This window comes from Capra hircus, chromosome 14 (genome assembly GCF_001704415.2).
Source record: "Capra hircus breed San Clemente chromosome 14, ASM170441v1, whole genome shotgun sequence".
In the NCBI taxonomy this organism is placed as follows: Eukaryota; Metazoa; Chordata; class Mammalia; order Artiodactyla; family Bovidae; genus Capra; species Capra hircus.
The window spans coordinates 51066285-51092372 of record NC_030821.1 but is presented as its reverse complement, the minus strand read 5'-3'; the positions used below and the strand labels follow the sequence as shown (position 1 = coordinate 51092372).

The window sequence follows — 26088 nt, the reverse complement described above, 5'->3', positions numbered from 1 at the left end:
TCAGGGTATAAAACTTTTTATGCAAATTTACACAGTGTGAGCACGGTCAGTTTTTAGAAGTTAATGCAAAGACTATATGGAGGTGCTAGAAGTATTTGTAATCAAATTACTTGTTAGTATGGACTTTTTAAAGACAGCTTACTACTATTCAAAAAATATTTTAAGGAGTAAAATTTATGTAACCATGATTTTCTTTGTTAGTCATGTTGAGCGTGTGTAGGTGTAGGTCATGTGAAGAATATCTTGCACTGCTGTAGGAAAATGCTTTTTGAAGGAAGAACCAGACTAAGAGAAATTGCTGGGTTCTGGCTCCTGTTCTGTCTCTGTTGACTTTAGGTCCAGATTTTGTTTCTTGTTTCATCCATAAAATCTGGAACTTGGACTAGGATCTTTTGCTGTTTTACAATACCAATAGAAAGAACCTCTCCCCCCACCGCCCCCCAAAAAAAAATCCTTGCTTCATCTTATACTTGTAAATATTTATTATTTTATTTTTTAATTAAAATGTATAGGAAATGTATCAGTTTGGTGCCAACATTGTTACTTTATAAGAAACATATGCTTTAGACTTTTTGCCCTTAATTTAAAAAAAGCTTGTTTTCTAGAGATTATAAATTGCAAATGAATTTAAGTGGGAATATATATGACCTATGTCTCTAATAAGAAATTTGCTTAGATAAAATTGTTGATTCTGATTAAAGAGAATGTTTTTAAAAACTTATTTTATATAATCTTATATGACGTAGAATTGTATAGGGCTCTGGTAAATGTGCATATTTGAGACATTTCTGATTTGATTCTTTGAATATATTAAGAATTTCATAGTGAATTTTTTGAAGCAGAATTCACTTCCATTTGGCTTTTGTGAAGAGTGCTCACTATAAAAGGATCATTAGTTTAATCTTTTGGGATTTTGAGTTAAATTTCTAGCTAATTGTTAGTGAGCTAGAATTTTATTAGTTGATTTATGACATACTATATTAATAGGTGAGTAAAGATTTGCTTCTAAGTTAATAGGAGAGATTAAATGTACTTTGCTAACTGTTATAATAAGAGAAGCCTATCTAAAAATTAGGTACTATCACAGTAGTGGAATCAGGGAGAAAAGCACTCTTGGTTTTTCTTCATGTGCTTGCTTTAGAAGTAGATTTACCTCCTCCCAAATTAAACCTTTAATCCAGCACTTGCAGTTGTAATCATCATCACATTACCATTTCTTGTCTTTAATAGTAGCTTATTAAATGTTTGAAAATTTAAAAACAAAAGCTATTTTAACCAGTTTTTTAATGTAAACAAAATGATTCCTTTTAAATTGTTATTTCAGTGCTCGCCTCTTCTAAGGAGCTTTCTGCAGTTTACTTCATTCATTTGCCATCTTTGAACTTGATTTCTGCCTTACCTTTTCGCTTACAACTTCTCTTGAAATCAATCAGTAAAATGATTGTTTATATTGATTGTGTATCTTCCCAAGACTCTACGCATTTATTGAGAATTAAAGCTTTAGGTTTAACATGGCAAATATCTGTGATACAGTTATGTGTATTTTACTTCAGAAATATCCATTGACTGATAACCTTTGAAACTCCAGGAAGAATGTTAAATTCTTTTCTTTTTTTTCCATCTCAACAGCTACTCTCTACCTCACAGAACATCAACCTGGGACCATCTGGAAATCCTCAGTAGGTTTAATTTGTTTCAACAGTCTAAATGGATTTGAGGAAGATCTTTTTTTGTAAATGTGCAGATGTACATAATTATACCAGTTTAACTGGAAGCCTGTGAAATAGAACTGTGGTTACAGTGACTGTTGTACTGTCATACGCTTTTCTGATTCGCTGCTCTAGCTTCTCTCTGTTATAGTAGAGCTCTGAGGAGTTTTTAATCCACAGATTGTTGGCTGGGTTCTGCTGTTATGCCATTGTCACTTTCCTGGTGTGTGTGTGTGTGTGTGTGTGTGTGTGTGTGTGTGTGTGTAAGATGAGTAGACCATATTTCCCAGAGGAGCAAAAGTCCTGGGAGGCACTTGGGAAGTACTCTGGCAAAGACATCTGTGCAGGCCTAATTGATATTCTCCTGGTACCCAGTGTCATCAGTACAGCCCTGGTTGTTAGCCAGCTTGGTCCAGAGGAGACTTGATGGAAATCAGCATATGAAAAGCTATTAAACTTATTTTTTTTTCTGGTTTCTCCCATAGTCCCATATTTATTTGAACCCAGGGGAAACATTTTGGAGAACACCAGGAGTGGCAAATGTAGGCTTCACTTTAAGGTTCAACCCCGACAGTTCATTGGGATACAGAGGAGTTCAAGGCCACTTCCTGGCTCAGTTTGAGGACCCTGACAGATAAGTGATGACTGCTGTGGGTTACAAGAAGAGTGTAGTGTGGCTGTCCTCATAATTATCCTTCCAGGCTTACCAGATTAATTCTAAAGAATACTGTCTTAGCCCAGCACACTGTGCTGCTTCTCTCACCCTTTTGGTTCACTTAGAGAATCAGTACGAAGTGAAGTGAAAGTCGCTCAGTCGTGTCCGACTCTTTGTGACCCCACGGACTGTATAGTCCATGGAATTCTTCAGGCCAGGATACTGGAGTAGCCGTTCCCTTCTCCAGGGGATCTTCCCAACCCAGGGATCGAACCCAGGTCTCCCTCATGCAGGTGCATTGTTTACCAGCTGAGCCACCGTGGAAGCCCAATGAGTATAGACAGGAGAAGTGAGCAATGTGGTGTCACAAAAGCAGATGAAGATGGAATAAATAACTGTTGACGTTGCTGATCGGGTGGGTTGATGACGATTGAGAATGGACCGTTGAATTTAATGTCACGGGTGACTTCTATGAGCAGTTTCAGTTGTATGGTGGATGCAAGACAGTTTGTCAGGCAGCACAAAATGGAAATATGCTTCCAGTTAGGGTTTGTCACCAACAAGTAACAGTAGGATTTTGGCTGTGGCCTCGATGTGTTTTCTGTGTTTGAAGGATTTGCATGTTTTTTCACTATTACATTTGTTCAAAAAATTATTTCAGTATTCAGCATATCATTAGAGAACAAAATAGTTCAAAGAGCAAGTTCTAGAAGAAGAAAAACACCTAAGGTTAGTTAAGTATTTATCTCCGTAATCCTGACTTGTTATTATTTAACCCAGACCTGGTATTGCTCTCATGTTTGTATTGACTTTGTTTTGGTAATTAAGTGAAGGACATTTAAAATGTGAATGGAGTCATTTCACTCCCCCTAGTCCAATTTAGGAATTCATCCTCTGTTAAAGAAAACAGCTCTTCTGGCTACTTAAGTTCAACTTTGTGCAGCCATCTGTTTTTGCCTACACACAGCCAATGCTGCTTTTAACCTGAGGTTAAGATAAATAAAAAGGCAGTCATAGTATTCTTTCTGCCTTCTCGATTCCTGGTTTTTCTACATTACCATCTATTAGAATAAATAGAGAGTTCTTTTATTTTTAACATGCAGGTAGTGTGTATGCAGAACAGTGTGGTGACTTTTTCTCCAGATCAGAAAATTTTCTTACTGACTTCACCAGGTAGTCCTACTAGTAACTTTGTTTTCATAATAATTTCCAGACTACTTAGTCCTTGAAATATGTCACTAATTTATCTAGTCATTCAGTTTCCTTGTTAACAATATTGTGAGGTTTATGGTTAATAAAAGTGAAATGACAGATCGTAGATAGATAGACCTTTTTCTCCCAAAAAGTCTATTACTGAAGCCCTTCTTAAGCCAAACTTAACAAAGCTTAAATAAAATGAGAAAATCTCTTATCTAAGCAGAAAGTAGGTATCATTACTGTTCATTATTACCCACTCCAGTATTCTTGCCTGGAGAATTCCATGGACAGAGGAGCCTGGAAGGCTACACTCCATGGGTTCACAAAGAGACGGACATGACTGAGTGACTATCACTCATTCACTCATTACCTTCTTTATAGTAAAGATGAGATCCTACCAGTGTAAAGGCTGGAGTTCTCATGCTGAAGTGTACCCAAGGTTTATTTATTAAGGAGTGAAGTATTAAAAACTACTGAAAAGTTAACATCCTATCAGTTTTCTTAGAGGCTAATTCTTGTCATTTTTCATTTATTTCAGTGCTAAACCAACAGACTTTGATTTCTTAAAAGTTATTGGAAAAGGCAGCTTTGGCAAGGTAAGAGTATTTTTATTTTTTCTTCAGTAAATTAGTACTTTAAAAATGCATGCTTTTTAAAAATTAATTGTAAAGAGTCCACCTGCCAATGCAGGAGACACAGTTTCAATCTATGAGTCAGGAAGATCCTCTGGAGTAGGAAACAACAACCCACTACCCACTCCAGTACCCTTGCCTGGAAAATTCCATGGACAGAGTAGGCTGGTGGTCTATAGTCCATGGGATCACAAAGAGTCAGATGTCACTAAGCACACACACACATAGTTGATTTACAGTGTTGTATTAGTTTCTGCTGTACAGCAAAGTGAATCTAGATAGATAGAGATTCTGTTTCCATATAGGTCATTACAGAATACTGAATAGAGTTCCCTGTGCTATACAGTAGGTTCTTACTATCAATTTATTATATAGTAGTATATTTATGTCAATCACAATCTCCCAGTTTATCTTCCCCCGCCCTTTCCGCACTGATAACCATAAATTTGTTTTCTACATCTGTGACTGTTTCTCTTTTGTAGATAGGTTCATTTGTACCAGTTTTTTAGATTCCACATAAAAGTGATACCATACAATATTTGTTTTTCTCTCTTGACTTACTTCAGTCAGTATAACAATCTCTAGGTCTCTCCATGTTGCTGCAGATGGGATTATTCCATTCTTTTTTATGGCTAAGTATTATTCCATTGTGTATTGGTACCACATCTTCTTTATTCATTCCTCCATCAATGGGATGGACATTTAATTTGCTCCTGTGTCTTGGCTATTGCTGATAGGGCTGTAATGGACATTATGTGCATGCATCTTCTTGGATTCGAGTTTTCTTTGGGATATATGCTCAGGAATGGGATTGCTGGGTTATATGGTAGCTCTGTTTTTAGTTGTTAAGCAATTTCCATACTGATCTCCATAGTGGCTGTACCAGTTTATAGGGGCATGCATGCTTTATATATGGGATACCATGGGACTTGTTGATATGCAGGATATAGAATTAAGATGCTTTCTCTACCTTCAAAGAACTGACAGATTAATTCAAGATACAAGGCATCTACTCAGGTTCTAACCTAAAATTTATTTGTTCAACGAGTATTTTGTTGAGCATCTCTGTGCTAAGCACTGTTCTGGTCCCTGTTAGATAGTATTGAACAAAAACGACATGCTTTGTACCTTTGTGATGCTTACATCCTATTGAGAGAAATAGTCAATTAAAAATATGCAGTCAAGTAAATAATTACATGCAGTAATGAAGCTGTGCAGGAGATGAAGACTAGAGCGAAGAGACAGGAAAGTAGGCAGTCGGGGGGAAGCCCCTACTTAGGTGAGTTAGTCAAGGATAGCTTTATGCATATATATATATACACATATACACACACACACACACACACACAGACATATTTTGGCTACACTGACACACAGGGGCTTCTTTAGTTGCAGGCATGGGCTTAGTTGCTCCATGGCACATGGGATCTTAGTTCCCCAAACTGGGGATTGAACTGCATCCTCTGCATTGGAGGGTAGATTCTTAACCACTGGGCCACCAGGGAAGTCCCTAAGGATGACTTCTTTGAAGAGGTATTATTTAAGTTGAGGCCGTAAAGACATCAGTGAGCAGCTGTGTAAACAGCATTTGGAGAAGGAAAGGGAAGTTTGAGACCCCTGTCCCTCTTCATGCAGTGAATATTGAGTGAATCACGAAAGTTGACAGTGTGCCACAGCAAGCAAGAAGAATCCCTAAAGCCAGAAGCATCATAGATGGGAGTTGTCAGAATCATCAAATGTATTTAAGTTCCTTTTTTGCATTATACTTCAATCTGTAGTAAAAATAAATATGTATGTGTTTAATTATAGTGTGCTATATTCATAGCTTCCAGTATCTAGATCTAGTTTGTTTTCTGAGTTCCCTAGAGACCAGAAACTGTGACCATAAAATTAAACCCGTGTGTGTTCATTAATTCAGCAAATATATGTTTGCCACCTGCTACACGCTGGGCATTGTGCTAAAATAAGCTATAGAAAAGTAGAAGTGCATCTTGCTTTCAAAATGCTCACAGTCTGTTGGAATGTTAGAGATAGTCTGTTGTTAAAGACAGACAGCATTATCTTTCGGAAAGCTCACATTTGGACCTAGAGTCAAATAGATCTATCTAATGTATATAATGTGAGGCATAGGGTCACACTTCACTTTTTTCCTCATGAATGTCAGCTGGTCCTACACAGTTCATTGAAAAGATTTTTCTTTCCCTTCTACCCTGCAGGGTAACCTTCATCATATATCCAGTGTCCATATATGTCTTGGATCTGTTTCTAGATTTTGTTTTATACTTGTTTCTAGATTTTATATTTTGTTTCATTAACTGATTTGTCTGTCCTTGCACCAGTACCACATTGTCTTGAAAATGAAGGTTGATATTCAATAGAACATCTTCTCTCCTTACTCATCTTGAAGAGACTCTTCTTAGCCCTTTGTGTATCAGTCTTAAGTTTTAGAATTAGCATGTCAGGTTCAACAAGATTCTTTTGGATTTTGATCAATTGCTTTGAATCTGTAGATCAATTTGGAAAGAATTGTCATCTTACCAGTATTGAGTCTTCCAATCCATGACCATGGCATATCCCTTTGTTAATTTAATTCATCTTAAGCTTTTGTTGGTAGTGTTTTGTGGCTTTATGTATTTGATTTTTACATATCTTTAATGGAGTGTATTCCTTTGTGTTTCATTTTTTATGTGGTGAGAACTGGTGTTAAACCCGGAAGCTGAATATATACATTAGCTGTGACACATTGGTTCCCCTCCAAGCTGTGTAGCCACCAGTAATGCTTGCACATACCCACTAGGAAAGGCATGTGCCACAATATTCATAAGCTTCATTGTTGATCATCTAAATGTCACTGAAAGAGTGGATAAATTATGGTATGTCTATGGAATGCAGTACTCTGCACAGTAATGAAATATGAAAACAGTGCTATTGGGTTGGCCAAAAAGTTCATTTGGAGTTCCTGTAACGCATTTCTTGGCCAATCCAATACATGTCACAATGTGAACATGTTATATAGAGTGAAAGAAGTCAGGCAGGCGTAACATTATCTATATGATTCCAATTATATAAAGTTCATAGACAAAACTCACCTGTTTTACTGCAAGTGAAAATAGTGGTCATCTTTGAGGAAGAAAGGGGATGAATCATTTCTGGAATAGGGCAAATGGGAGGCTTCAGGCTACTGACAGTGTTTGGGTTTTTTGACCTGAAAGTGATTACACAGTGTGTCCGTTTTGTAATAATTTATTGAGCTGTAATGTTTGTGAGTTTTTCTACATGCATATTACGTTTAATAAAAGCTTTAAATCTAGCAAAATGCTTAGACACCAACAAAGTACAATAAAACAAAAGCAGAGTACACAAAAGAAAGCAAGCAGAAATGCAGATTCACAATGAAGGTGAAAAATAGAAAAATATGTATGACAAACTTTGCAAATGGTGGTCTTGGTTCCACTTTCCATTTGCCCATCTGTTTCTTAACTGTCTGTCTATTCTCCACATCTACTAATCTGAAAAAATGCCTGCCATCAAGGTACTTCCTAGTTGCCACATTCTTTGAATTATTTTCTCAGAACAAACTTGAAGATGAACCAATCAGAGTATAGAGAAGGGAAGGTCAGGTGGGTGGGAGCTGTCAAGGAAAGAAAAAACAATCTAAGAAAGAAGGAACATTCAGTGGAGTCAAGTATTGTAGAGAACAAAAGCCTGAGAAATGAGAGAGATGCTAGCAGTTGAACTGAGGAAATGTACACCCTGAAGGTATTCTTGACTTTGTTTTTATGAGTAACAAACATCTTAATCGATAGACTTTATTTTTCAGCACCATTTTAGATTTACCAAAAAAACCCCAAAGAAACTGAGTAGAGAGAAAATTCAGGGGGACTTCTGATAGACTTTATTTTTTAGAACCATTTTAGATTTACCAAAAAAAAAAAAAAGACACCTGAGTAGAGAGAAAATTCAGGGGGACTTCTCTGGTGGTTGAGTACCTGAGACTCCAAGCTCCTAATGCATGGGGGCTGGTTTTGATCCCTGATCAAGAAACTAGATCCCACATGCTGGAACTAAAAATCCTACATGCTACAAGAAAGACCCAGCACAGTCAAATAAGATAAATATTTTTAAAATTTTTTAAAAAAGAAAGTCCAGAGAATTTCCAAACCACTAGTTTACATCAGTATGGTACATTTGTTCCAAGCAATGGACCAATATTGATCCATAATTATGTACTCAAGCCCATCATTTATTCACATTTCCTTAGTTTTTACCCAGTGTCCTGTTTTTTTGTCCCATCCAGGACGTTTAGTTGTCATGTCTCCTTAGGACTTTTCTTGTGTTTGAGGGCCTTGATGGTTTTGAGAAGCACTGGTTAAGTGTATTGTAAGATGTCTGTGTTTTGGAATTTGGTGTTTTTCTCAAGACCAGACTGTGATTACAGATATAAACGAGGAAGACCACAGATGTACTGAAAAGTAAGGCCCAGCATTGTCACCAGCAGCAGATCATCTCAAGACGTTTTGAAATGTATCAGCTGATAGTTACACAACTTGTAGGGTGTCTTGAATCCCTTAAAATTTATTTCTAAAACTTTGGAGTATGTCTGCCTTTTTTCTAGGGCAAGATCTTCTAAGTTTCTTCACATCCATGAAGTGTCTGTGTGCATCACAGCCCATTATAGAATCTCAGCTACATACGGTGCTTGTTTCTCTGAGTGCTTCTAAATTTGAACCCTATAAGAGAAACCCAAATGTTAAAACGAAAATGCATTTTGATCACTGAGAAACCATTTTCTTCTCTTTTTTTTTAATGTAGCCATGAAATTTATAGCCTCAGTATTTTCCAAAGACACTTTGGGACTCAGGGCTAGCATACACACACACACATAAACACACACATTTCTCAAGCAGTATGGATTTTGACACTTAAACTTAGTAAAAACCTTAAGCATTAGCATGTTAAGTGACAAACAATGCCTGGCTCTTTAAATCATCAACATTTCTTTGGTTTTAGTAAAATATCTAAGGAAAAGTGGAGTTGTAGAAACAAATTAGGAATTTTCAGGTTTCAAAATAAAAACATAACATTATCTAGGTCTGTTGTGGACTTTATTTTTATAAAAATTTTAAGTATTGGCTTAGTGATAAGTGAATTGTCTCTGTCAAAACATTGATATTTCTAACAGCACAATCTTTAAATATAACAGGTTCTTCTTGCAAAACGGAAACTGGATGGAAAATTTTATGCTGTCAAAGTGTTACAGAAAAAGATAGTTCTCAATAGAAAAGAGGTAAAATAAAATAGCTTTGTTTCTCCTATATCCATCTTCTCAGTTAACAGAATTATTTTCTGGTGTATAATGCAACTTGATTTTTTTTACCTTTTCTTTTTATTTTTTTAAACAGCAAAAACACATTATGGCTGAACGAAATGTGCTCTTGAAAAATGTGAAACATCCATTTTTGGTTGGATTACATTATTCTTTCCAAACAACTGAAAAGCTTTATTTTGTTCTGGATTTTGTTAATGGAGGGGAGGTAAGTAATTAGTGTTTCAGTATTGATGATGTTTAGGGAAAAAAAAATAGAATTGAGTTAAGAGTTTTTCTTAAGGGTTTTGGAAGCAAAGCCCAGCATAGACAGCTATTTGTTGAGTAGCAATAGTATATAAGATGCTGGCTAATCAGCACAGTGCAGGATGTGGAGAAGTGAGACATAAAGTTCTTTTCCTAAGCAGCTTATGGTGTTGGTGGGAAGCTCATAAAAGAACCTTGTTATGAAGCTACAGACTTCTCTGATAGTTTTGTCACTGAGCTATGTAGCAACAACGTATATTGAAACATTGGAATGAAACTTGATTTGTAATTTTTGATAATTAACGTTTCAGCAGTTGCATATAAACATTAGTCTGTCATTTTCCAAAACGTGCAACTGTTAATCAGATGAGGTGATCCTGTAATAAAGGGTTCTGTGGTGAAGCTAGTTTGGAAAATGTTTCATGTTATAGCCCCTTGGTGGTTTACAATACGTTTCAGCATATTTGAGACTATGAGAAATTAATGCCTTAAAGACAGCCAGGATTTATTTTTTAAAAACTTTTTTAAACCACACAGTCACCTTTTGTTTGTTTGAACCAAATCTAATAATAATATTCCCCAAAACTCTGAATCAGAGAGATATTGAAATAGATTTTTGAGAAATGCTGCTGGTAAGATAGTAATTCCAGTAATAGCTAACTTGTATTGAGCATTCTTATGACTCTTTATACATGCTGTTTTATCCTCACAACAATTGTGTTATATAAGACAAAGAAACTTAGTGAGGTACGGAGAAGCTAATAACTTGATTAAGTCATATGGGTTAGTCCATGTGAAAGACATCCACATAGAGGTGGTGGTTAAAGTCATTGGATTGAGTTGGTTGGGAAGGTATCCAGAGAAAGAATAATAGTGGAGAAACTGAGGACAGACACCTTACCAATCCTTGAAGCATTGCGGGTAGTAAGGAGCAGAGGTGGAACTCTCCAAGGTAGAAGAAAGCCCAATGAGAGATCATTGTTTTAGAACCTAAAGATTTAGAATAAGAACCTAGGGCAAAATTAGCTTAGGCAGGTAACCTGATGACTAGAGGGTGGGTTGTAAGAAATACATGAAGAATTAGAAGTGTAAGAAATGAACTGAAGGGACATCCCTGGTGATCCAGCGGTTAAGTCTGCCTTCCAGTGCAGGGGACACAGGTTCGATCCTTTGTCAGGGAATTAAGATCCCACCTGCTGTGGAGCAGCTAAGCCCATGTGCCACAGCAAGAGAAGCCTGTGTGTACCACAGTGAAGGCCTAGCACAGCCAAAAAGTAAAAAAAGAAGATGAACTGGAGAATCCAGCTGCCACTGAGCTTCAGCCAGTTGCTACCATGCTGAATTTAGGCTTAATGGTTCAGAGACCTGCCCCCCCCCACATTTCCCTTTGCCACCTGCCCGAAACTAAAACTATGAGTTTTTACCCAAAAAAATTTTCCCAACTTTTAAATGTTACCAGTTATTTTAGATTTTTCTGAAAACAGTATTTGGTTCAAACAGATTATATCTTTGCGTTCTGTTTGGTCTGCCAGCCACTAGTTACCAATTTCTGAATAGTATTTGGTTTAATTCAAATAATAAAAGATCAAGTAAGATAATTAACATGGAAAAATCAAGATCATTGGTCTTCATTAATAATCTTTTCTAGGGGGGTTGCCTGGTGTGGTGAGGATACTGTCACACTGGAGGATTGAGGGGTAAATAGATGAGTTAGTTAGCAAGAGCAGGGAAAGAGTTATGGTTGAAGAGAGAATGATTGCTGGGTGGATGGGGGATACAGGCAAGGGAGTATCAAAATTCTGTACTTTGGTGCTTTTTTTAATCTCATGTTCAAGGTAATGAAAATAAATCCTGTTTTTATATTTACAGAGTATATTTGTCTCACTTTATGTGTGAATTATCTTAGTATTCATTTTTTACTTCAATTTTATAGCTTTTTTTTCACTTACAAAGAGAGCGGTCCTTTCCTGAACACAGAGCTCGGTTTTATGCTGCTGAGATTGCCAGTGCATTGGGTTACTTGCACTCCATCAAAATAGTGTACAGGTAAATTTTTAAAATTGCACTTCTGAAAATGTCTTTTTATTATTTTGTTTCAATTCAAATTGAGTTTTGCTTTTCTTTCCTTTTAATTTGATAGAGACTTGAAACCAGAAAATATTCTGTTGGATTCAGTAGTAAGTATTGGCTTTTAAAAATTTGCTGGTTCACAATTCTTGTTGATGTTATGCTTAATGAAAAAGAGTCAGCCTCAAAGGTTCTACACTGTGATTCCATATAATGGAACACATGTTCCATTCATATATGAGTGTTTTATATAACATTCTCAAAAAATCCAAACCAGAGAGATGGAGAACAGATTAGTAATTGTAAGGGGACCAGGGACTAAAGGATAGGGAAGTTCAAAAATAAAGCAGTAACATAAGAGAGTTCTTTTGTTCCTTTGGGTTGATGAAAGTTTTCTGATTGTAGAGGTAGTTACACAAATCTATATATCTCTATTGCATAGAGGTACACACAGGGCTTCCCTGGTGGCTCAGTGGTAAAAATCCACCTGCAGTGCAAGAGACGTGAGCTCGATTATTGGGTCGGGAAGATCCCCTGGAGAAGGAAATGGCAGCCCACTCCAGTATTCTTGCCTGGGAGATCCCATGGACAGAGGAGCCTGGCAGGCTGTTTTCCATGGGGTCACAAAAGAGTCGGACACGACTCAGCAACTGAAACAACACATAAACACACACAAATGCATACGTGTAAAAGAGTGAAAACTGAATAAAGGTGGCTGTCTAGCTAACGGAATTGTACCAGTGTCAATTTCCTGATTCTGACGCTGTACTATGTTAAATAGGCTGTCAGCACGGGGTGCGTGGGAGGAGGGAGAAGCTGGGGGAAGGGGACATGGAGCTTTGTGTACTAGTTTTTGCAGTTTGCTTTTGGTCTATGATTATTTCAAAATCAAATGTTCTTTAAAAGTGTCAATTTATATCCATGCATTATTTTATTTTACTGCCCCTGTATTTGTCAGGGACATGTCGTCTTAACAGATTTTGGGCTTTGTAAAGAAGGAATTGCTATTTCTGACACCACAACAACATTTTGTGGGACACCAGAGGTAAGAAATTTATCTCATTTGTCATTCATGGAATCATACGTGAAATGCAAAACTGAATCACAAATTGCATATATGAAATTTGAAATCAGAAGAGTAGAGTAAAGAGACTTCTCTGGTGGTCCAGTGGTTAGGACTCTATGCTTCCACTGCAGAAGTCGTGAGTTCAGTCCCTGCTTGGGGAGCTAAGATCCTGCGTGCCTCATGCTGCTGCTGCTGCTGCTGCTAAGTCGCTTCAGTTGTGTCTGACTCTGTGCGACCCCATAGATGGCAGCCCACCAGGCTCCCTCGTCCCTGAGATTCTCCAGGCAAGAACACTGGAGTGGGTTGCTATTTCCTTCTCCAGTGCATGAAAGTGAAAAGTGAAAGTGAAGTCGCACAGTCGTGTCTGACTTGTAGCGACCCCAAGGACTGCAGCCTACCAGGCTCCTCCGTCCATGGGATTTTCCAGGCAAGAGTACTGGAGTGGGGTGCCATTGCCTTCTCTGACATACCTCGTGGTGCGGCTACAAAAAAAAAAAAGGAAAGAAAAGTAGAATAAAATGTTTTCAGCTTCCAACCAGCTGGGAATATCTGATAATCATCTCTTTTTTTAAATAAACATTTATATAATAAACATTTAAAAGTTTATTGGTAGTTTTTTTTAACTCTGATTTTGTGATGTCACCAGTAACCAACAAAGATAAATTACACTTATTTGTGCTTATTTGTTTTTAATGTTAAAAGTTTGTCTTCGATTTCTTCAAGCATTTGATTATATTTCTAATCCTTAAGAAAAAAATCATGAATCGGTGATGAAAATGTTCAAGAATTAATTGTGATAATGTTGGAACAACTCTGTTAATATATTGAATTGTACACTTTAAATGGGTGAATTGCTTGGTATTTGAATATCTCAATAAAGCTGCTTTTTTTAAAGGAAATAAGCTAAAGCAAATATGGCAAAATGTTAGCATTGCTTATGTTTGGATGGCAGCTCTGTTGGTTTCTATTACATATTTATGGTTTTTATATGGTTAAAATATTTCATAACGAAGCTATTTAATGCAAGAAAATAAAGCAATGTGTATGGGGGGCGGGCATTACAAATCAGAATTTATTAACCAGAACATCCTATTCTCTAATCATGTTAACTAGCAGAAAATGTATCTTTCCATTTGAGACAGTGATAATAATCCTTAAGATTTATATTAAAGCCTTGTTATTCTAATTTCACACATACACACATTTAAAATATCCTATTTATTGCAATCTTAAGTGCCAGGTAGCTTTTTTGGTCATCTAAATTTTAATGTGATCGGAAACTAGTAAATCCTTTTTATTTATTTTCCCATTTCTTTGTATCACATAAAAAAAGCTGAAGAATGTATTTCATCGTATATATTTCATGTGGGAAGAGGAAATATATATTTTGGAGTCTAAAATTCAAATTCACTGTTTTATATTTGCAAAATCATGATGCTTAAATGTTTTACAAGTTGAAGTATGATAGCCATCTAATAACTTATACAACTTTTAAAAATAATACATTAAAGAATTACTGTCATAATTCTTAAATAAGAATACAGTTAATGATTTTTTCTTTCACTGAAAAGGAAAAAATGAATTATAATTGTCATATTAAGAATTCTTTCTTCAATAATGACTTGTTTCTTCAAGAAAAAGAAGAATAAAGAGAAATAAGATTTAATTAATCTAAAATTAATTTTGTGAAAGACAACCTCCTGCAAAATACCTACTTTATTATGGTTTCTATACTTGTCATCCTTCTCTGTCTTTACTGCATCATCATTTCTGGGTAAAATACTTGAATATGTAGTTTTTGAAAATTATCCCGGTGGACTCTCAAGTACCGCTGACCAGGAACCACTGATACAGTGAGAATACCGAACCAACTGAAAATCTAGATAACATGTTTCATTTAGTGTAATATAACGCCTAAGATTTATTAAATTTCTCAATTATTCCTAGGTTTTGTCTTGATTTGTTTCTGAGTTGCTCTAATAGTTAATCTTTTCTGTAGTATCTAGCACCTGAAGTAATCAGAAAACAGCCCTATGACAACACTGTGGATTGGTGGTGCCTTGGTGCTGTTCTGTATGAGATGCTCTATGGATTGGTATGTGTTTCTACTCTGTTGTTATGATTCCAGTACATTGCAATTGATTGGAGTTTTCTCTTTTGCCTTTCAGTAATCTTGTGGACACTTGTTAACTAGATAACACTAACAGAACAGTAGTAACCTGGTTAAATGAATCCAGAACCACATTAGGGGTATGCACAAAAAGAAAACCTGTCATTTTGTTACTGATTTTTTAGAATTATTTTTCTGCCACACTAATCACTACTTCAAATATTCTCATCCCACTAGCATTTTTTAGAAATAGATACCTAGTTATAACATTAAAATTACCCACTTTCAATCAGTTTACTCTGGCCATTCTGCCTGATTTCTAATTTTCTTAATTTCAAAAAGATGGAAAAGAAAAGATTTTATTTATCAGAAGATAATAATACCTTTTGGTTTTTGCCTTGTATTTTGTTTTCGTAGGATTTAATTAGGATACTGGTGCTCTGCTTTTTTTCTTTTAATTTTAATCACCAGGAGTCCTTTATTTCCTTTACCATAAACACCATGTCTTGAAGCTTTCATTGGGAAAAAAGTGATGTTTACTATGTAATCAGTTTCCCCAGTTTTTATTAATTAAAGACATTATCAGCCAGTGCTTCTGATTAACAAGTCAAGTTGTTTTACTACATTGAGTTAATATCATTTCATCCAGGACAGACATTTTTAGGTTCTCTTGGTGGTCCTGTGAGTGGCCAGCAGCCTCATGCTGGGAGCCATTCACTCGATGCTGCCCTCATGAGGCTACGCCCACCGTCACTGAGACCTGAGGTGGGCGTGGCTTTTCTGTTTGCTGTGTGTGAGTGTGTGTGTCCCCTGAAAACAGGGGTGATGAAATTTAACCCCTGAGGTATGTTTTAGAGAATTTGTCTCAGGTTATTAACTTTGAATGACAGATGCCTATGACAGCCAACACTCTCTTCTCTGCCCTTGACCATAGTCCGCTTGTTAAAAAGACCCAGTTTTGCTGTGTTAACACAGGGAGCTCACCTTGGTGCTCTGTGACAGCCTAGAGGGATGGGATGGGGGGATGCTCAAAAGGGAGGGGATATATGTATACTTAATAGCTTGTTCACATTGTTACTAATACAACATTATAAAGCAATTATACTCCAATTGAAAAAAAAAAGACCTAGTTTTCTGGTTATGCTGGTAAGTTAGAAGACCTGCTAACCATGTTATATCTTACATTCTTTAAGTGTTGAGTGTTTCTCATCCTGATATTTTCGTATCCTTTTAATTTCTTTAGAAGTCTTTGAGAGTATAAAATATCATTGCATGTAAAATGCAGCTGACTCAGTAGGGAATATTTGAATCACATACTTCATTAATCAGGCTTATATTAATGATTCAGAAATAAAGTTACATTTTAAAAACTGAAAAATGAAGATTTTCTTTCCTGTACAAAAGGGAAAAAATAACAAGCCTGTAACTTCTTTAACTTAAATTATTTTTCCTTTAAAACTTTTAACTCAGTAATGAACTTGCCGATCCTCACGTTGAAGCTGTACCTCAGGTCTTTAAGCTGTTATAGCAGCAGGACACTGCCATCACCACAAGTTCTTAGGAAGAACACTTTCTAGAAATCCGTTTAAATTAGTATATTACTGTGTCTCAAGAAATCATTTAATGTTTGCCCTTTTATTATTTTTTAAATTTTAAAATCTTTAATTCTTACATGCGTTCCCAAACATGAACCCCCCTCCCACCTCCCTCCCCACAACATCTCTCTGGGTCATCCCCATGCACCAGCCCCAAGCATGCTGCACCCTACGTCAGACATGGACTGGCGATTCAATTCTTACATGACCGTATACATGTTAGAATTCCCATTCTCCCAAATCATCCCACCCTCTCCCTCTCCCTCTGAGTCCAAAAGTCCGTTATACACATCTGTGTCTTTTTTCCTGTCTTGCATACAGGGTCATCATTGCCATCTTCCTAAATTCCATATATATGTGTTAGTATACTGTATTGGTGTTTTTCTTTCTGGCTTACTTCACTCTGTATAATTGGCTCCAGTTTCATCCATCTCATCAGAACTGATTCAAATGAATTCTTTTTAACGGCTGAGCAATACTCCATTGTGTATATGTACCACAGCTTTCTTATCCATTCATCTGCTGATGGACATCTAGGTTGTTTCCATGTCCTGGCTATTATAAACAGTGCTGCGATGAACATTGGGGTACATGTGTCTCTTTCAATTCTGGTTTCCTCAGTGTGTATGCCCAGCAGTGGGATTGCTGGGTCATAAGGTAGTTCTATTTGCAATTTTTTAAGGAATCTCCACACTGTTTTCCATAGTGGCTGTACTAGTTTGCATTCCCACCAACAGTGTAGGAGGGTTCCCTTTTCTCCACACCCTCTCCAGCATTTATTGCTTGTAGATTTTTGGATCGCAGCCATTCTGACTGGTGTGAAGTGGTACCTCATTGTGGTTTTGATTTGCATTTCTCTAATAATGAGTGATGTTGAGCATCTTTTCATGTGTTTGTTAGCCATCTGTATGTCTTCTTTGGAGAAATGTCTATTTAGTTCTTTGGCCCATTTTTTGATTGGAGGTTGTTTTCTTTAAAACAGTTATTATTACAACTTTTATGCAATTCACACCTGTCTGCCCAGTGTTATTGAATAAAGTGGCCCTTATTCATTCAGTGGCCCTTATTAAGCTCTACAGTGTGCTGACTTTTAAAATCTCTTCCCATGGGAGGCCTTACTGTAAGGGTACACAAGCCCAGATATGCCAGTGCTTTTCTGCAGCTGCTGGACGCAGACTGCTCTCTTTAGGTCAGGGTCAAATCTAACAATTTTAAACCCCATTTGTGCATAGTTCAATTAATACTAACTTTCTTTCTCTCTCTCTTTTTTTTTTAAGCCTCCTTTTTATTGCCGAGATGTGGCTGAAATGTACGACAATATTCTTCACAAGCCTCTAAATTTGAGGCCAGGAGTGAGCCTCACTGCCTGGTCCATTCTGGAAGAACTCCTAGAAAAAGACAGGCAAAATCGACTCGGTGCCAAAGAAGACTTTGTATGTACATCTTTCTCAGTACCTTCTTTATTTATTTATCATTTGAAGAAAAATCCTCATTTTATGTAGTATTTAATGGGGTAAATACAGCTCCTAAAGAATAGTACCATGAAAAAGAAGCATGCTTGTCCCAAAAATTTTCACCAGGGTTTATATAAAACTGTACAGTGTATAAAACTCCTGCACATGCATTTTTTTCATTTGACCTTCAGAATAATTTGATCCTGTCTTTTTCATCCTCCATATCCAGCTTTCATATCCTGTTATTTGTTTTCTTTCATTTATTAGCATTTTTGCTCCTCCCTTCTTCCTAAAAAAATAATGTGTGGCTTGCATTTTTTGATTGCCTAAACTTTTAGCTCATTTTGTTTAGGAAGAATTAAAGTGCCCCTTCACTGCATGAGGTAGTAACTTTTGCTTGAACTATCGTTCAGTGACTTTTTTCCTGAGAATGTAAATGTGACACCTCCTTAAAAAATTATGGGATCTGCAAGAGTTGTTTCTTTTTGTTTTTCACTTCAAATCAGAATAATTTAATTGCTATCAAAGTTACTGGTGTTACATTACTGAATTCATGAATTACTGAGGAACATGAATTTTAAATTCATTGAAAGTTCTCAGGAATTCTTGAGGGCTGTTTGCCAGTCTTGAACTTGAGCTGTGAATAGTGAACTCCCTGGTGAAGTGCAGGACTTGGGCTCTAGAGTCCACTGTTTTAGGGAGCCTTGCTGATGCTCCCTCCCTCCTTGTACCTCAGTCCTTATGTTTAATTCACTCGCAGAAATTGGAACCCTGGATGAATCAATCTATTTGCCATCCCTTTGCTGGTGGACCATGCTGACGGAAGTTACACAACTGAGAATATGAGAAGCACTGTGAAGTCTAGTCATTAGTCTTGGATGCTTCTCCACCTAATGCTCCTGCTCTCTGTAGTGACTATTTTAGACCTTCTCTCCAAATTTCTGGGCTTCACCGGTGGCTCAGATGGTAAAGAATCTGCTTGCAATGCAGGAGACCCAGGTTCGATCCTTTGAGTCAGGAAGATCCCCTGGAGAAGGGAATGGCTACCCACTCCAGCATTCTTGCCGACTTTTTATGTTCCTTTCCTTCTTCACTTTTAGCAGATGCTGTTGCCTTCTGTTTTATAGCAAAAATAGAATCAGCAGAGACGACTCCTCACGTAGACCCAGTGTTGTACAGCCCATTTACCTCTTGAGCTCCTCTGTGTGTGACAGTCCCCATCTTTTCCTATACTGCAGCCATACTGGGCTCTTGTTTTCTTGACCAGACTAATCTGTCTGCCACCTCAGGCCCTTTGTATGCCTCCTGGAGTATTCTCCCTTCATTCTTTTTTGTCTGGCTCCTTCTTACTGATCTTCCAGAACTCTGGTCAGATATCACTTCCCCTGAGAAGCAGGAGAGGGATCCTACTTTTATACACTTTGTGGCTCCTTGTAGGAGAAAAGGTAGAATGGGTATGAGTACTTTGCCAGCTTTCAACAGTAGTAACCCAGAGTGGAATTGTTCTTGATAGTAGAGCTTGTCACCTGAATTTTACCTCAGCCTCACCATGTAAAAGTCTCGTTTGATATCTTTATCTCCACATTCAGTAGTAATAATTCTTTGTATCTAGGTAGTACTTCATTCCTTTCATACCACTTTTATTTCCATATTTGCCAGTGATTCTTAAAACAACCTATGAAATATATAGAGCAGAAATGTTAACCTCACTTTACCTGTGAGGAAACAATGACTTGAAGAGGACATAACTTAAGTTGGTCATTCTGAGTTAACTTTCCCATGCTTCCTCTGGGCGTCTGTCCACACTGCTTTGCCACATTGAATGACATGAACATGTGCCTAGAAAGAACTTTGGAAGGAGTGGGACCAAGTGGGAATGGTTTGGCTTCCTAAAATTCTTCAGTGAGCACTCAGTATATCTTTTAGCATTCAGTTCAGTTCAGTTGCTCAGTCCTGTCTGACTCTGCGACCCCGTGAATCACAGCACACCAGGCCTCCCTGTCCATCACGCAACTCCCAGAGTTCACTCAGACTCACATCCATTGAGTTGGCGATAGCACCCAGCCATCTCATCCTCTGTCGTCCTCTTCTCCTTCTGCCCCCAGTCCCTCCCAGCATCAAAGTCTTTTCTAATGAGTCAACTCTTCGCATGAGGTAGCCAAAGTACTGGAGTTTCAGCGTTAGCATCAGTCCTTCCAAAGAACACCCAGGACTGATCTCCTTCAGAATGGACTGGTTGGATCTCCTTGCAGTCCAAGGGACTCTCAAGAGTCTTCTCCAACACCACAGTTCAAAAGCATCAATTCTTTGGCACTCAGCCTTCTTCACAGTCCAACTCTCACATCCATACATGACCACTGGAAAAACCATAGCCTTGACTAGATGGACCTTTGTTGGCAAAGTAATGTCTCTGCTTTTGAATATGCTATCTAGGTTGGTCATAACTTTCCTTCCAAGGAGTAAGTGTCTTTTAATTTCATGGCTGCAATCACTATCTGCAGTGATTTTGGATCCCAGAAAAATAAAATCTGACACTGTTTCCACTATTTGCCCATCTATTTGCCATGAAGTGATGGGACCAGATGCCATGATCTTCGTTTTCTGAATGTTGAGCTTTAAGCCAACTTTTTCACTCTCCTTTTTCACTTTCATCAAGAGGCTTTTTAGTTCCTCTTCACTTTCTGCCATAAAAGTGGTGTCATCTGCATATCTGAGGTTATTGATATTTCTCCTGGTAATCTTGATTCCAGCCTGTGCTTCTTCCAGCCCAGCGTTTCTCATGATGTACTCTGCATACAAGTTAAAGAAGCAGGGTGACAATATACAGGCTTGGCGTACTCCTTTTCCTATTTAGAACCAGTCTGTTGTTCCATTTCCAGTTCTGACTGTTGCTTCCTGACCTGCATATAGGTTTCTCAAGAGGCAGGTCAGGTGGTCTGGTATTCCCATCTCTTTCAGAATTTTCCACAGTTTATTGTGATCCATACAGTCAAAGGCTTTGGCATAGTCAATAAAGCAGAAATAGATGTTTTTCTGGAACTCTCTTCCTTTTCCCATGATCCAGCGGATGTTGGCAATTAGTTAATAATAAATCTGTTTCTTTATTATTCTAGCTTGAAATTCAGAATCATCCCTTTTTTGAGTCACTCAGCTGGACTGATCTTGTGCAGAAGAAGATTCCACCACCGTTTAATCCTAACGTGGTAAGGTTACATCCAAGTCTTTCATTCTAAATAGTGAAGTGTGGAACTATAGCTCCTCATAATTTCAGGACTAGATCTCAAAATCTAACCTGAATAAAACTGAATCAGTGCCGAAATATTTATGAAACAGGTCAGGTGCAACTGGTAACTTCAAGATGATTCCTAAGATTTTAGTTACTTTAGATTGATACAAATATCTTCCAGCCCAGTATCTGTGAAGTGTTTTCTTTAGAGCATGTGTGAAAAAGGAATGAGCACAATAGGTTAAAAAAATGCAAATTAAAGTGACCATGGGGTATCAAATTCATATCTATTAAAAAAAAACATTTTAAGTAACACTAATGTACTTTTTCCTAGATTGATGTAAAACCAACTACAGTCAAACATTATTAATGATAATGTAAATTGTTACATCCTAGTTGGAAAACAGTAAGACAGTATTATAAAAATGCTTATGTTAGCTTGACTTGTTAAATCTTCTGATGGAAACATTTTACTTAAAGGATTAACAGTGTTGAAATGTTTGGAAATAAATATATAATAATAGGGAGATTATTAATAAATCATGAGAAGGCTAATAGTGATGTTACTAATGATAGCTTCCTATATGTAGGCATATTATACTTATGCATTACAGCATGTAATTTATGTGTCAGATAAGCTGCCAAGTTACTGCTATTACTGTTCTTACTATACATGTTTGATAAATGAAGAAATGGAAACTCAGAGATGTCATGTAGCTGGTTAAAAGTAGTAGAGCTGTGATTCAAAGCTGTGTCTGATTCAAGGTCATTATTCCTTCTATGCTTTTGTGCATGGACAAAAGACACAAAGTAAGCAATTACAGAAAACTAAATACAGATGGTTTCTAGATGTTCAAACTCACTGACATTTAAGGAAGGCAAAATAAAACCCTCACATGTTGCTGTTTTTCACCTAACAAATAAGCAAAGATTTAAAAATTAGCTCCTGTACTGTCCTCAATACTAGTGTCTTTACTCAAGCCAGACAACAATCCTATGAAATAGTACTGGTGTTTTCCACATAGTACAGATGAATTAACTTAGGTTCAAAAAGGTCAAATCACTCGCGAAAGTTTAAAATTAAAATTGTAGAAGTAGAACTTGAGCTTGGATGCTTTGAAAAGAGTCCTTTCTCACTCTTAACATGAGCCATGCAGTATTATCCCTCGCAATATGAGCCATGAACCATCAGGGTACTCATAAAATATTTATAAAGTCAAGTGAAGGAACATTTGTCATCATTTATTGAGTACCTTCTATGTGTCAGATTTGGGAAATTTTATGTATTAATGCATCTAGTCCTCACAGTAACCTTAACAGGTTTATGGTAGTATTTTTATTTTACAGAGAGGAAGAAACAAACTCACAGAGATAGGTTAGTTTATATAAGGAATTATAGCTAGCAGCCTTCATAGCCAGTATTCAAACCTTAGTCTTGTTCCAGAGTCCATGCTTCTAGGGTTATAAATGAGAATTTGATGACTTTTATATACATACATGAATACAATTTTTAGCATTCTTTCTCCTCTGTTGGAGAATCTCTCATGTGGAAGGATCTAGCATCCTGGATTTCCCTGGTCTCTGCTCTGCTTGTTTGTAGACCTGCTGGGCTAACTCTATCCTTGACTTCCATATCTGCTGTGAATCCATTTACCTTGGTTAGAGTTGGTGAATTGGCCATTTTAAGGATTCCCTTCCCCTGAGTGGAAAATACCCAGAGTTTCAGGGATGGGCTTGAAGAGTGAACCACCTGAGTTTGTATCCCAGTTTTGATCTGTAAATACATTGGAAGGGAAGAGTCCATTAGCTTGTATCAGCTTCCTGAAGGATGGTTAACCACTGCCTTTGAGCCTAAGTAGCCACGATACTTCACTTCCCAGGTTCCAGTCCCGTTAGGTCTCCAGAGCTAAGGGTGTCACAGCCAGATGTTGAATGAATGACCTCTGTAGAATCACCTTTAATATTCATTTCTTCATCAAAAGGCCTTCCCAGAATTGAGAAACTGGATGGGCAGGCATTTTATGGAAGAGCAGATGCAAAATGCTGTCTTGAAAACCTCCCTGAGCACCTTTTCTAAACTTAGAGGTGATGATGGGTATAGAGTAAGCAAGTCAGTTACAGGACCCGAGAGTCACATTAACAGAGGCAAGGACTCTGTCATACTGGCCTTCCTCACCCTTCTCTCTCCTCCCCATACCCAACAACAAGAACCTTAACTGTGAGAAGGGCATGAATAATGAAAGTCAAAAAGGAAAAAGCAGGAAATGTTTCAAGAGACAGGATGGAGTAGGAAGACATCTAAACTTGCCAGGAATAAATGGACGAGTTCCAAAGAGGGCTTTAATGGGTGACTACATCAATGGGAAAAAAAGATATGGTGAATAATGGTATGCTATTCAATGTTTTAGGTGGGACCAGATGACATCAGGAACTTTGATGCAGTGTTTACAGAAGAAACAGTTCCGTATTCTGTCTGTGTGTCTTCTGACTATTCCATAGTGAACGCCAGCGTACTAGAGGCAGATGATGCCTTTGTTGGTTTCTCATACGCGCCTCCTTCAGAAGACTTATTTTTGTGAACAGTCTGCCCTCCAGAAACCGTTAAGCAAATATAAGCCTACAGATGAGACGGAAACTTCTGTTTGTGTGAATATATTCAAATATGTTTAACTAGTGCCTCATTTTTACATGTAATGTTTAAAACTATGAAAAATGTATTTTCTGCTGTATGCAAGAAAATAGGGCATTTCAAAGAGCTAAGTTTTGGATTAAAATTTGTATTCTTGTTTATTAAGCTTATTTTTAAACAAATTTTGAAAGCTGTTGTTCTTAGCACTAACCTATTTTTTGAAAAAAACAAAAAAACTTTTTGCTAATGACTGTTTTTTTCCCCTCTAGGTTTACACTAACATCTACCCAAGATCGGCTGTTTTTTAGCAGTCTTATTGCAGTTCAGTTAATGTATATTAATGCCTTTGTAGCTCTCTACTTTGACCTTTGTTCTCTGATCACAACTATGCAATTGGTACATGGTTGTTCAAGAAAAAAACCATATCTTTCCATAATGAATCACTGTTTGACATAATCATTCCTTGGTAGGATTAAAATATAAAAGCATAGTTAATTCACTGGCTGCTAGCTGATGCTTTGGATAACTGTTCATTCTACAGATCAAAATAAGAAGTAACAAGAGGAAATTCTACGTTTCTGAAATACAGTTCAAATTTTTTTCCCTCTGGAGGAAAAGTAAAAGTTTAATAGTTAGAAAATTTAAATATTCCCAAAGATCTGAAGGGAAATAAAGTAACTGCTGGATTTTTTTTTAGGTGGTGCCAAAAATGAATGTCTCTGTTTCATGTATTTATATTACCAATACATTCTATTTATGTTTTTTTTGGTCTTTTGAATATTTAATATATTGTTAAGTAGGTCTAAATCTTGGTATTTGCTTTTGCAAATAGCTGTTCGAAGCTGTCTTCCTAATTGGTTGATAAGTAATAAGAATATTGCACTGTTTACCTAATTGGGAATTAAAAGAATAGCAAATTATGGGTCAGTATAAATCTATACAGTTTTACTACAGTGTAACAAAAGTTAAAAATAATTTAGGCAGATACATAGTATCTTATTTATCTTAGAAAAAGTATAGGAAATTGACCTTTAAAATCATACTAAAAACCAACTTGTGTACTTGTACAAAAGGAGTATCTTCGGAAAACTAAAAATTATGCTTACCTTGGGGTTCTGATTCTTAGTTTAGAGGTTTTTCAAGTCTTGTAGGAAACTGAAAGAGTTCAGTGACACAGTTTTGATGCCTCAAGAACAAGCGTTCTTTCATGTAATTTTCTCTTGAGAAAGAAATTAGCGGGGGATGGGAGAGTGTACTTTTGTTAGATTAGTAATATTTGCATCCAATACACTGAATCTTCCTTTAGAGGTAAGACTTTAATGGCAACACTGTAAATATTTGGTTTATTTGGCACTACTGTAAGTTCTGCTTTTATACAAAGCTCTTTGCTTATTGTAAAGCAAAATAAAAACTGTAGTTTCTTGTATGATTTTTTTACTCAGCTGTTCCTTAAACTGCCAAATATTAAAGTGCAATATTGTATGTTTTTAACAACAGATTTTAAATAGAATACTGATGTTTCTCGGGTCACAAGAAATACAGATCTTATAAGTATAATAAAAACTAGCAAAAAGATTAATGATCATCTAATGCCTGCCATTATTTTAAAATTGGTGATGGTTACAATAGTCATTGCAAACAGTAATTATTCATATATGTAAGGGAGAGAAGTATAACATTTTAAATATTTGGGCCTACACAGAAATTACTAGATTATCATAGGCTGACATGTTTAATATTCAGTGGGCAAAATCTCTTCCAAGACTCAAGATTATCTTTTTTCTCAGAGCATGCTGTCTTTTAGAAAATATATGCTATTTGAATACTTGAACTATTTCATGGTTATTGCCAAAATAAACTCAAAGGTTGAAATGAAGAAGCCCCAACATTCTTCATGTTATACATATCTCTTATTTTATTGCATATGGTAGAGTGTAGAGCTTCCGAACCTTTGTCATGTTACAGCACAGACTGAAAATTACAGAATTTGGCACACCCACAGGGAGGTGTTAACTGACGCAGATACTGGCAACAAGTACTCTGCTCAAAAGTTGTCTATGCCAAAATAATTTTTGAACTTAGGAGCCAGCAAACACTGTCAGGATATAATTTCAGTAATGATAAACATTTGAAAAGTGATTTAATATTTGTAATATTTATTACTATAAAATTTTAT

At 36.7% G+C, this 26088-nt stretch overlaps 1 protein-coding gene across 3 annotated transcripts in view; it reads left to right on the top strand.

Moving 5' to 3' along the window:
- Positions 1–25491, top strand: part of LOC102172279 (serine/threonine-protein kinase Sgk3) — a 112350-nt gene extending 86859 nt beyond the window's left edge. For all 3 annotated transcript variants that reach the window (XM_018058446.1, XM_018058447.1, XM_018058445.1), the window contains 11 exons: positions 1630–1679; positions 4100–4157; positions 9397–9480; positions 9596–9727; positions 11699–11811; positions 11906–11942; positions 12791–12877; positions 14898–14993; positions 17881–18036; positions 21171–21260; positions 23692–25491. In XM_018058446.1, the coding sequence (XP_017913935.1) occupies positions 1630–1679; positions 4100–4157; positions 9397–9480; positions 9596–9727; positions 11699–11811; positions 11906–11942; positions 12791–12877; positions 14898–14993; positions 17881–18036; positions 21171–21260; positions 23692–23862 (1074 nt within the window). In that variant the 3' untranslated portion in view covers positions 23863–25491. The remainder of the gene's footprint in view (positions 1–1629; positions 1680–4099; positions 4158–9396; positions 9481–9595; positions 9728–11698; positions 11812–11905; positions 11943–12790; positions 12878–14897; positions 14994–17880; positions 18037–21170; positions 21261–23691) is intronic.